Below are 13,241 nucleotides of genomic sequence, written 5' to 3' on the forward strand. Positions count from 1 at the left end.
TCGTACATTCCTGTATCATGCTACGTATCGTAATGCCAGATTCTTGCCAGTACACAGACCTAATATTCACTGATGTAGTTAAGATGTGATTACAATACCATGATTATTATCATGTATTGCTGACATTTCTTCTATGACGGCTATGCCCCGTATTAACCTATTTCTTTCTGCTAACGCATCTGTGTTGTGTGAATACATAAAACTATTTACTCAGTTGTCTATTTCTGGTTGAGTTAAATCCACATCTGCGCACAACTCTTAACATATGAACTCATTATTACCTTGAAAGCAATGGTTCCAATGGTGAACAGCAGAGTGATTAGGAAGAGAAGGATGAAGGTGATGGCTGTGATTCTCATGTCATCTTCTTCTGCCTCTGTGGAACTGTTCCATTGGTAGTAGTCTGTATGTGCTGTACAGTTAATATTCAGTTAACACTTGAGACAAACCCAGCTTTAAACAGTAGCTGATGAGACAACATATTCATTCCCTGTAGTACAGTAACATATTTTATAACCTCACAGATCAGAGTCGATCTAATTGGTCAATCAATCCAAGTATAAAATAGAAATTAAAAGAACAGTCTTGGCATATGTAATGATACTTGTTACGGTGTTATTAGTGTACCATAAGGCCGAGGCTAATAGTTTTGAATGTCCTTTTAAAATTGATTATGTTGATTTTAAAGTTTTCCTACAATGATCCTGAATTGCTTTTTTAAAGACCCCTTTATTGGTGTGGCATGCATGACTTGGCTTGTGAATCAGTATATTCATAATTTGACTGAGAGACATTAGAGCTAGAATTGGACCTTAAACAATCTTTTTTTCTTTTTTGGGGGGGTGCAAGATCCAGTAGTGGAAACACACATACACAAAGACATATCACACAAACAATCTTAATGCACTGTCTACAAATATCGAATAAAATATAAAATAAATAAATAATAAATAATGAACAAATGGGATTTTATTCCTTAAATTGTGGCCTAAAGATACTCTGCTGGTTGTTTGTGTTATTCTAGTTAACACAATATGATATTGAAATTTGATATATTGTTCTAGTGACTGTACTGTTGTTTTTTTTTACTCAAACATACTGATAGATAAACCTAATTTGTGTTGCATTAGGATAGCACTGTCACACTACACTTATGATAAACATGGAGCTCAAAATATTTGTTAAATAAACAAGCATGCAACAAACATCAACAGAGTTGCAAAGGGCTTTTTTTTTTATTTTATTTTTTTTTGAATCTGCATTAAAAAGACAAACACAATGTCATATCACAAGCAACAAACATTAAACAACAAACAGCCAAAGACACAGTGACACAGAAGAACATCTACTGGGCCTTGCACTTTTCAGGCATGTTCATGTTGAGGTTGACCATGTTGGTTCTTCCACATGTTTTTTGCCCGATGGACCTGACAATAGCTTTGGTTGAGTTAACCACCGACTCGTGGTAAACTACACAGTTGTACACAGTGTTATCGTTATTCCACTCCTTAAGGCTGAGAGATAACTGGCCATAAGCAGAATAGGATCCGTGGTTTTCTACAGGGTTTGTGGTGTGGAACTCGTAATTTGAGTCTGCTTCCACGTCATCAACAAGCCAAGCCACAAAAACCTCCTGAGGGTAGAAGTCTTTCACATAGCAAGACAGGGTCATTGTTTCTTTTCTAGTATCTTCTAGTGGAGGTAACATAAACACTGAAGGACGCTGAGTTTGTCCTCCTGCAAGCACGAGAGAACAATTAGGACTCCTGCCACCGTTAAAAGTACAGTAATACAGTATGAAATCCATGCTACAAAATACACTTAGAATTAGTTATGTTTGATGGCACGACAATAGGAATTAAACACAGGCTTTTAGTACACAATTGCTACGTAGTTTTCTTACCGATAATCCTCTCGTAGTTTTTCTTCAGTGGTAATATCCAATCTTCATTTTCCACAATGCAGAGGAACTTTGTGCCCCCGCTCCATTCGTCATAGGTGATGGGAAGTAGAGCGCTAAAGACGCCTTTTTGTCCTCTAGCGGGTAAAATTGGGCTGGCACCAATTATTGACCCTCCATTCTCAGTCTCCCACGAAATCTTCTCGACAGATGGTTTATTTACCTTGACTTGACAAGTTACTGTTCCTTTTTTGTGTAAAAACATGTCCTCCATTGAAGGTGCTATGATCTTGACCTCCACATCTGCGCAAGGACATCCTTCATCTGTTGAGTGAGGAATTAATGAAGAATTATTGAACAGAAATGGCTGCAAAACCATGAGAATTTAAATTACATGAATGTACCTTTTTTAAAGAAAAAGTTGCAATTTACTCACATATGGGACATTTGAGATTGGTGTGAATCACAGTCTCGTTTGTTTGAACGTCTTTGCCTTTCCCCTCAAACTGACATGTAAACTCATTATTGTCAGTCCACTCACTGGACTGCACCGTGAGAAAACTTGCTGCACTGTACAGCTTAGTTCCATTCTTGTCCGTTCTTTCCGTAGGAGGTGTTTTGATCTCGTATACTTTGTTAGTGACTGCCACGTTGTTTTTCAGCCATTTGATCTCATGATCCTTTGGTGAAAAATCGTTGGCAAAGCAGGAGAAGGAAGCCTCACTTTCCTTATCAGAGGAGGCCAACACTTTAAGAGTTGGCACCCTATAAAACTCCTCTGAAAAACAAATGCATACATATATATTCTGCATATATATTTGCAGAAGCAGGGAATCATATATATATATATATATATATATATATGCAGAAGCATAGTTGAACAATGTGCTACAAGGCTCATGTTATCTAGATTTACAATAAACATAATATATAATTGAGTTCAATTTTATGTATCACTGTATGTTTTGCAACTGTGATTATGCTCTTCAAATTAATACATACAAGTACTGTAACTTGTTACTAAAGTGTGCAGGAAAAAGTCAAAAATAAAATAATAAATTCTATAGGAAAAAATATTACATTATAGAACAGCTGAGCTTTAATGCTCGCTTCTGCATATACATTGAATGCTCAGGAAAGCGATCACACACGTTTAACATACAGTGAAAGGGAAGGCAGACAGACATTTGGATGAACTAGGATTATGCAGATAGACGGAAAGAAGCAGAACACATTGCAATAATCTGTTCTTAGACAGGTGCAGAGGACGTACAATATATTAGTAAAGAATAAAATAGACTGAGTCAGCAACTGAGCTTCAGCCTTCTCGTTCCACCTCACTATTTGGCTAGGCTTACTGAATATAAAACTAATATATTCAATGATATGTCACACAATTTCATTTGGTCATTTTCATTTGTATATGTGTCTCTAAAACAGTTAAACCAATTTTGAATTGACGTTTAAATTTAATGAAATTAAAAAACAACAACATAACATTGTTGCTCGATTATAAAACATTTTTACAGCTCCACTATGTAGATTTTAAATCGACTACTAAAACGGCATTTATATGATTTAGCATAGGTTTTACCTTGCTTTATGAAATTGCAACGTTCAGTTCCCGATGCATGTTTCACTTCACATTCGAAAGGCTGCTTCGCTTCCCAGTCCTGTCTTTTCACTCGGATTTGACTGATACCCGTATAGACGTTGCCTTTCTGTACTGGAGGGTACTGAATGAACTCTGTCAAGGCAGCCCCATTGTTCTTCCATGCGTAGGTCAGTGCGGAGGGTGTGAAGCCGGTGGCAAAGCAGCCAAGAGTGACCGTGTCTCCAGTCCCCAAACCACATTGAATCAGAGGAAACACAGACGGTCCAGTTGAAATGGCTAAAAGAAGGAATAACATACGTGTAATTAAAATAAAATTCTATACAACAGACATTTTCATCAAGTATTAGTTAAAACAGAGAGAAGATTTCAAGTGCCCTCCATATACGGAGCTTAATGTTTCCTTATGTCATCTCCATGTTTGTTGCACTAAGGTTAACCTTCCTCAATAATATAATTTATGATAGTTTTTGTTAATAAATACATAACAGGTCAACTACTTTAAATTCACAACTTTGACAATAATCATTCCTATTTTTTTAAATTGAAGAGATGAAGCTGTAAAGTTGGTTTTAGGTATTCTTACCTGATGAAACAGTTACCGTTGTACCCTTTCCCCAGTAGTCAAAAACACCATAGTAGCACAGTGATGAATCTACTTAGCTGTTTGTATAAAAAGGCTATATCTAATGGCGAGCGCAAAAGGTTTTCCTTGATATTTAATTAATCGCACTATGTTCAAAAATCCACTTAAATCACCCCAAGTACACTAGCCACAAATATTCACTACACAACACTCTACTGAGAATATCGCTGTTTTTGTGTATTAAAACGCTTTATTTTTTAAGTAAGCCTTGACATACTGAAAAACTTAAACACGACATTTTGCAGTCTAAAACATAACCTGCTGTAGACTTTAAATGGAACAAATCTTACCTGATGACACCGTTACCATCGTGCCTTTTCCCCAGTAGTCAAAAGCCCAGTAGTCACAGTTAAGAAAGTCAATTCACTCTTCTCACAAAAACTGATCCGATTACCTTTTGTCACACAATTTGGATTCGACGAGAGTTCAAATCCAACTACAACATACGCATGTTGATAGACTTGTGTTACAACTGAACTAAACAGTTTTAAACGTTTCAAAAATTCTTTGTCAGGCTAAAAAATAACAGTTGTGACTACATGATAAAATGCGAATAAGAATTACATTCTCTAATCAGAAATATTAAAATGACATACCTGAAGTGACTGTGACCATTGTGCCTTTTCCCCAGTAGTCAAAACCGTAGTCACAGTTCCACAAATGATTAACTGCTGCATACGAAAACCTGTTCCCTGATATCTGCACTTTCCATGGGATGTTTATTTTACGACAATCTACCCGGTGACTACCAAAGTTTAAATTGAGTCTACTGATTATAACACCTTTAACATACAGTATCCAAGAAACTGCACGGTGTCACAAATTCATTTCTTAAAAAATACCAATACCCTTTATTAGTCAAAATGTCTACATTAGAGAAAGAGAAATAATAGTGGCTTACCTGATGTGACTGTAACCATCGTGCCTTTCCCCCAGTAATCAAAAGCATTATCACAGTGTGATATGTCAACACATCTAACATACAAAAACAAGCACCTTAAAGATGCCGTTGATGCCACTAAAGTCTAAATATGCTATATTAAACTGCACATATTCCATTTTTAAAATGAAGACAAATAAAGCTTATTTTACCTGATGTGACGGTCACCATTGTTCCTTTTCCCCAGTAGTCAAAGTAATAGTCACAGTGACACATTTCAATTGCTCTCTAGTACAAAAATATTTTACAGCTTCTTACTTCTAATTAACGATTGTACTTACTTAGTAAACTACTGTACACCTAATGTTTACCCCGATGTTTTGTTTTTTGCTACAGATTACATGGTTGTTTGACAGCAATTGAAATCAACAAAAATGTAACAATAAACCAAAAAATATAGAATTGTCTTCACTTAAAATATATTTGATTATTACTCACCAGAAGTCACTGTGACTTGTGTCCCTTTCCCCCAGTAGTCAAAGTAGCCATCACAGTGACATATTACTATCTGCTTCTACTACAAATACTTACAATGTTGTTAAACCAAGAAAAGCATACATGTTTCACTGACCAAGCAATTCCCAATGCATTATTTATCACACACTTCCCTTGAGATATTCATTTCCTGTGGTCTGGGTTATATAACATTTAGTGTGTTTTCCAACGGTTAGTGAACACTTCCTCTTTATCATTCCCTCCTGTCAGCTCCAGTTCCTGCAGTGTTGACTTGATTTAGCCACAGTACTGTTAAGATGGATATAAATGAATGATTATGGAGCTTTTCACCATTTAGATTTAAAAATGAATTCTTTGTTTACTTGATTTATCATAGACACTTCAATCAGCCGCACTGTCCATCCTGGAGGTGATCCGTTCACTAGCCTACAAGCCTTGAGTACATTTTAGTGCCGAACATTTCACATGTTTTAGGATTGATTTCCTGGTTCTTTACACTGAAATTTACAACTTGAGTTAGACGGGTAATCCATATGTGTGAACATTTTGTTGGTTTCATTCTTTTGTTAAAGTCACGTTATCGTCAAGTTATAATGTTCAGTACGCAACTGCAAGTTTACATGCATCTAGTTTTTATAGTGTACTGGCATTAAGCTATTCCTGGCTTCCTGGAAGGTAAGACATTTAAAGAATAAATTGGATTCAAATAAATACAAATTCTTTAAAAAAAGAAAAGAAAAGTCAGTATTTTTCTAAAGTGCAGCTAAGTAACTGTTATTTAGTGTATTTGTTCTAGTGGTCATCATACTTTCGTCACTGCATTTCTTGAACAAAGATAAAAGCAGATAACTACCAGGACATTTAAATGCCTCCAGATCTTAGTTCACGGGTCATGTTTCGGCTTCCCAAAGAACAACAGAAGGCTCAATAAGAGTTAGCAATGTGTAAACCCTAAAGCACTAAAGCTGGGGTGGCCAACCAGTCAGAGGTTAAGAGCCAAAAATGTTACTATGTTACTGCAAAGAACCACATCATACACACAGTCACAGATGCGCACCCCCCCCCCCCCCATCTCCTTCTCTCTTTTGTTTTCAGCCTTTCTCTGTGCTCCCTCACTCTCTTCCTCCCCTCTCTCTCTCTCACACAGACAAAATTAAAATCTAAAACTTTACACACAGAGACAGACACACACACACACACACACACACACACACACACACACACACACACACACACACACACACACTCAAAGACCCTCCCTCCCAAAGACACACATACCCTCACACAGACAGACACACATAGCTCTGCTCAGACAGATTTATTGTAAATGTCACACACCATAATATTGAGAGAAATTTAATTAAACCTCTCCGACCAGTATTCAGAGGCCAGTTATTATCAACAATGAACATTGTGTCTCACACACAAACTCTCAGTATAAAAATGTGGAAAAGTGTTTTATCTTCCTATGCATGTTGCTTCTTTAAATTAGTGTGACTTCTGACATTCCTTGCCTCGAACAATCCTCCTCAAATCTGGCTTGTATTCCGTTGTGGTCACTCGAAGCAATTCTTTCACATGCGTGTCAGTCAGAACAGATCGATACTTTGATTGCACGTGTTTCAGGGTAGATAACACCGACTCACAGACGTATGTTGACCCAAACATTGATAGTAGCTTGAGTGCAGCCCGTTTGACATTGGGATATTTTTTCCATTGGCAGTTTTCCAGAACTCAAGGGTCCCTTCCCTCAGAACAGGTTTCAGTCGGTCTTCCTCAGAAAGTTCAATCATCTCCAACTGGGCCACCGCCTCGTCCGTGACTAGTGCATACCTGTCAACCCTCCCGTTTTTCCCAGGATTATCCCGTATTTTTACTTCTATCCCGATTTTCTCCTGTTTAAATATTTTCCCGTATTTTTAACCTTTCAGAAAAAAAAATAGGCCTAATAAAAAAAAGTGTACAGTGGCCTCCGGTAGAGCAGGTGGCAGTATTATGTTTAACTTTAGCTGAAAAACGTTATCCGCGAGTAAACACACAGAAGAAGAAAACAGGAACAATAACACAGAAGAAGAAGACAAAAACATATGGATGAGAGTCACAGTGAACGGGAGATAGATGGAGACGCAGTTGTACCTGCCAAACAAGTTAAAACTTTATGTAAGTACCAAATGAGAGGAGACCTTCCCTTATTTATTAAAAGCAGAGTCGGGCAAACTCGTGCTTTTTGTAAAGTGTGCCATCCAGATGTTAGCATCGCACACGACGGAATAAGCGATGTTCGCCAGCATGAACAATCGTCCAAGCACAAGCACGTCAAGAGGCACAAAAACATACACTGTCAATGACTTCGTGTGTGATAAGAACTGTTTCAGAGGCAAACCAAGTGACCAGAGCTGAGGGAAAGATGTCGATGCTTTGCGCTAAAAATAATGTAGCATTCAGCTTCTGCCATGATTTCAGTCGCAGTGTTGCGGATATGTTTCCAGACTCTGCCATCGCAAGGAAGTCCTCGTGGGGGGAAACAAAAGCCACACAACTCATCAATCATCAAATACATTGATGATCATAACTAATAAATAAAATACATAAATCTTATAAACATGTCTGTACAAGTAATACATACTTTAAATAAACATGTATTTCCTGAATGTATGTACCCATCCCTTATGTGTTTACGTTTACATTGGTGGCTGAGAGGTGTTAAGGTTAAAATCCCTTATCCAATGTTGACAGGTATGGACTAGCGGGGCTTTCAAACAGTCCGTCTCAGCATTAAAAGGGTCGACGAGGAACGTAATCTGTGACCTTTTCAGCTGTAGATCATGGAACCGGGTTGCAAAGTTTTCGTGAAGGGTTTCAACCAATGTTGCATTTAGGCTTGTCCGCTTGCTTTTAGCAGAGAGGGAAAATGCGCTAATTCTCCCTTTTGAAGATGTGTCTTAAACAGTTTCAGTTTGTTAACACACGCAAATACACTTTGCACTAGGTCAGGCAGCATTTTTATATGAATACGAACTCTCCCAATCTAATAAAACGTTTTATGTTGGTCTTCATATTTTCACTTAGCTGTGCATTTTTTCCCTGCAATTTTAGGATCGGACTCAGATGGTCAGATAGTGTTTACTCAACGATAGGTTTTTCCCGCCTCAACGGTGATTGGTTCACTGCATCGCAGGCATTTTTGTGATTGGCTCTTGGGCCACATCAAAATTAGACGCACTGTCATGCTCTCATACTGACAGCACACATACACGCACTCACAAATAAAATTCGATATGAACTGAAGAGCCGCATGAAACTGGGCCTCGGGTTGGCCACCCCTGCACTAAAGAATGAATCATTCATTATTTCCTACTGAATTTGGTGATCCCTGACTCTACCACTAGTCGAGTGAAATGTCTCACCAATATAGATTTCCATACATATATTATTTTCAATTTCTGGTTAATTGACTTTGGTGTGATCCCCTGACTTTTCATCTAGCAGGTCATAGTTCCTATTTTCTTCAATTTTTTCTTGACTTAATTACATTTCTGTTAGCCTCAGCTGTTAAGTGCTCATTAAGATGAGAGTATTTTTGTATGCACAGCGGCTGTGGGCTCATATTCTTATTTGTATTTAAAAAGGAGGTTTATAACTATGATAACCAGCCTCTGTAGCTGAGCTCCTATCTGACATTGTCAACATATTTAACCAAGGATGGTTTGACAAGTTAACATCACAGTTTCTCTTTTTATTTTTTATGTTTTTTGTGTAATTCTAGACCATGTTTTACCTTGTAAGAGAATAGAGATAATTGCACCTGTATTTTAAGGGCCTTGTTGGTGACAAGAATAAAAAAAATGTTTGGCTAAGTAATTAAACTAAGTATGTTTTAATATAAAATATATAAATGTACATATACACATGCATACAATATTAACATTTCACACTAGTCGAGGTCCGCCATATACAGTTTGAAATATAACTGAATCAGCTTTGTCACACCAAGAGTAGTTCTGGTGGACTCGGCTACAGTCATTATGTTAAATGTCATGTCAATGTCAATTTTATTGTTTAGATAAACCTACTGTATTGGGCTTTAGGTTGAACACTCATGATCAGTGTAGTCCAGGTCTATATGTTGTGTCTTCATTGAGTAATATGTCTTTCAAGCTGATCAATGCAAGTTAATGCTACCTCAAAGATGATACCTGATACATTTAGAAAATCTTTTTATAATATGAATACTTGAAAAAAAAGGCCCTGTGACACATATCCGTATGACAGAAACGTATGCCGGCGCATACGAAATATCGGCAATAGGTTGATATAAATTAAGGGTAAGTTGTGATCGTTTGACAATACGCCGAACACGCCAGACATACGGCCCTGTATCACAGTTCTGTATGGCAGAAACATGCCGGCGTATATGAAAAGTAGCTCAAAATGTGTCAGAGTCCAAATACGTCCAACTTTTCCACAGCGGTGTTGTAGCTGACGTATACATAACAAATTATTATACGTATGTCCAACATTGATAGCGTATCACTTACTTATTTAAAACGTATCAGAGCGTCTGGCCAACGGAGCTGGAAAAATACCATTTGGTTCACGTCATGCTGATGCTGGAGAACGGCAAAATGCTGAACGCTAGCTGTACTGTAGAAACACGATTAATAAGTTACTCCGTCGTCAGGCATAATTTTAACATAGGGTAGGAATAGGTTATCCACTCGTTATCAATAAATTGGCTGTAGGGTTCACCGTCAGCCGACGTAGCCTATATCTAACGTACCTCTAACGTAGTCACGAAGGTATTCACGTAGGTATTTACGTAGGTAAGTATTCACGTACGTATTCCGTATTCACGTATGTCTAACCTAACATAAGTGATACTCTATCAATAGGTTAGACATGCGTATCTGTATGTGTTCACTTTTACGATCCGCTGAAAAGTTGGACGTATTTGGACTCTGACAAATGTTCATATACGCCAGCATACGTTTCTGCCATACGGATATGTGTGACAGAGCCTTAAGAGTTTTATGAAATATAATATTAGGCATATTAAGCTTGAGGGAAAATGTGCCAAATAGAGTCTGCATGTAGTTGACATTTAAAGTTCGAATGGATCAGCTGGAAATGGTGTTGAGGGTGTGAGAGTGGAATCCCTGCATCACGAAAGTTAACAAAGGTTTCTAGTTATAACGACATAGACCAGACTGGCACAGACCGGGTTCTTCGCAAAACGTCAAGGCTGCGCCCCTTTTTGGAGATTCTATAGATGTCCATGTAATTTGAAGTGTGTTTGGATTGCCTGAAACTGAGCTTTGGCAATACCTCAATAAATTACGGGTGATCGGTCTGCCGTCATGCCCCTTCAGTCGTGGATAAATGATAAATGAAATAAATAAGTTGCCATATATTTTGGTTATCCGGACATCTTTACATAGTTGATTGAATCACCAGGTATCCTTAGGCTAAGTGTTATCTGTAAATAACCAACTTGTTATTAGCCAACTGTTGGATCGACGCTAGGCTGAGATTTAGTTGGAGACATCAGTCTGATGTGTGTGTACTGTAGGACTGAACTGCAGCAACCTCCCACTCAATTAAACTATCCATCCGTGTCCCCAGCATCATTTAGCCATTTTCCACACTGACAGTGAATATTCCTGTATCTTATGTGACTCAAATCTCTGTGTGAAAGCCTTAGCTAACCCGCTACGCAACAGCTTTTCGCAATTTTCCTGTTGCTCTCCTTGTTGACCTCTAGTGAGATCATTTCACCTAAAAGGGGGCGTGACCTTGGCGATTGGCTTTTGAGGACGTGTGTTGCTCTGGTCCATACTAATTCATCTCGCTATAATTAGATTAAATTACATGTAATATTGAAATCCCAAAATAATTTTTCCTTTTTGATATTTTTTTTAATGGACTCAAAGTTCGGGATACGTAGCCTTAACAAATGCTGCTTAACCAACTTTCCATCTTACGGCTCCAGTATACAGAATGCATTTTTAAATTAATGTTTTGTGATGTCATTGACATAGCCACTATGTCTACGTAGTAATTTAATTAATTCACTCAGTGGTACAGGTTCAGATTGTGCTGTGGTGTAAACAAATGGAGTCTGTTAGAATTTAATTGTTTAAAAAATATATATATTTTCATGTTGAAAACATTTTCTGGCCTGCTTTTGTGTTATGTATTATCAGTGCTGGTGTCTGAGCCTTTGGCTTTCAGTCTAACATTTCGGTTTGTTAACTAGATGCGGAAGCACCTGTTGTGGTAAAGATTGTTTCCTCTGTGTTACATAAATATTACCCAGTAAGGATGTTGATAACCACAAGTCCAAAATGTGCACACATTTTCATTTCTCTTTTCATAGTATCTCTAACTGTTGTTGAGTTTAACACTCTGTGTGCTAGTATAGAACATTTAAAGTTACAGATAGCAGATTGAAATGTGTTAATTAAATACATATTGGATCCTTAATTTGTAACCATTTACTCATATTTAAAACATACTTTAAACCGATATAAAAACAAATGTTTTTGTCTGTATGTGAAATATTGTATCTTTGCAGAGGGAAGTTGCTTTCATGAGGTGTAATGACTTTACACTGCAGTTTTTCCACATTAATACAATTCCACAGATATATGTAAGTAGCAGTAGTCCATTGAATATCACCTTTCTTCATTGTCCAGTGATTTTGGGAAACTACCGGATCTTCTCTTTTTCTAAAGGCAGTGTAACTTTTAGATTTTCCATTTCCATGTATTACTGTGGACGCAGTGCCACATACTTGTGCAAAAACCTTTGCCTGACATGGTGCGTTGTTAGCTTTTTGTACTCGGCAGTGGCAATATGAAAGATCATTCAAATCCTTTTCCCATTGTATTTGACAGTTTATCCATTGAACCATAATCATTCCGTTTTTAAAAATCACATTTGTCCAACTTTTAGTGATGCTAGCAGCATGTCTTTTGGGATGGTAAAGTTGGTGTGTCGGTCTGTTTGATGGCTCAGGGTGACATTTTGTACAGACATTCATGGACCGCAGATGATGAATTATGACGACTCTGATGATCCCTAAACATTTCCTGTTATGGTGCATAGACAGTATTATGTCTACAATCAAACACACACTTAAATTACAAAAATGTTGTTATTGATCTGCGTCGGGATTGTGAACAAATGACATTCACCTACTCTGAATGATGAATGTTTTTTTTCAGCATTTGAAATATATTATCTTGACTGATACAAAGCATGATAACGCAACAAAAAAAGCTTTTCTGACGTTTTCAGGATAAAACTTACCCCAAAACATTTAACCTTCCACTATTCTGTTGAATATGACCTTTCTTCAGTGTTTAATGAATTAAGGAAGACACAGGCACAGTGACTTTGGGTTTTTGTATTACAATATATCACTGTGGCTACCCGACACACAGTGGCACATACTGATACAAAAACCTTTGCCTGATAGTGTGTGTGGTCAGTATGTTGTTCTCAGCAGGAGCACTAACTATATTAAAGTACCTTTTTGTTTTCTTCAGTAAAACTATGAAATCATGAAAGAAAATTCCACGTTTGCTCTATTTCATTTGTAATTTACCCTTTAAAACCTAAAACCTTTTTCTTTTACTTTGTGAATATTTAAATAGTTAAAGGAACTGTGTCACTTTTAAACTCA

The 13,241-nt window shown here is 37.3% G+C and overlaps 2 gene segments (V, D, J or C); both read right to left on the minus strand.

The window, feature by feature from the left end:
• Positions 1-1,209: 1,209 nt before the first annotated feature.
• Positions 1,210-13,241, minus strand: part of LOC115012101 (Ig mu chain C region membrane-bound form-like) — a 37,828-nt gene continuing 25,796 nt past the window's right edge. The window contains 5 exon segments of the C gene segment in view: positions 1,210-1,737; positions 1,904-2,224; positions 2,337-2,678; positions 3,495-3,791; positions 5,251-5,300. Coding sequence covers positions 1,346-1,737; positions 1,904-2,224; positions 2,337-2,678; positions 3,495-3,791; positions 5,251-5,300 — 1,402 coding nt within the window.
• Positions 5,077-13,241, minus strand: part of LOC115012113 (immunoglobulin heavy variable 3-21-like) — a 43,304-nt gene continuing 35,139 nt past the window's right edge. The window contains 1 exon segment of the V gene segment in view: positions 5,077-5,110. Within this exon segment, the coding sequence occupies positions 5,107-5,110 (4 nt within the window).

The sequence above is a fragment of the Cottoperca gobio genome, chromosome 8, assembly GCF_900634415.1.
Source record: "Cottoperca gobio chromosome 8, fCotGob3.1, whole genome shotgun sequence".
NCBI lineage: Eukaryota > Metazoa > Chordata > Actinopteri > Perciformes > Bovichtidae > Cottoperca > Cottoperca gobio.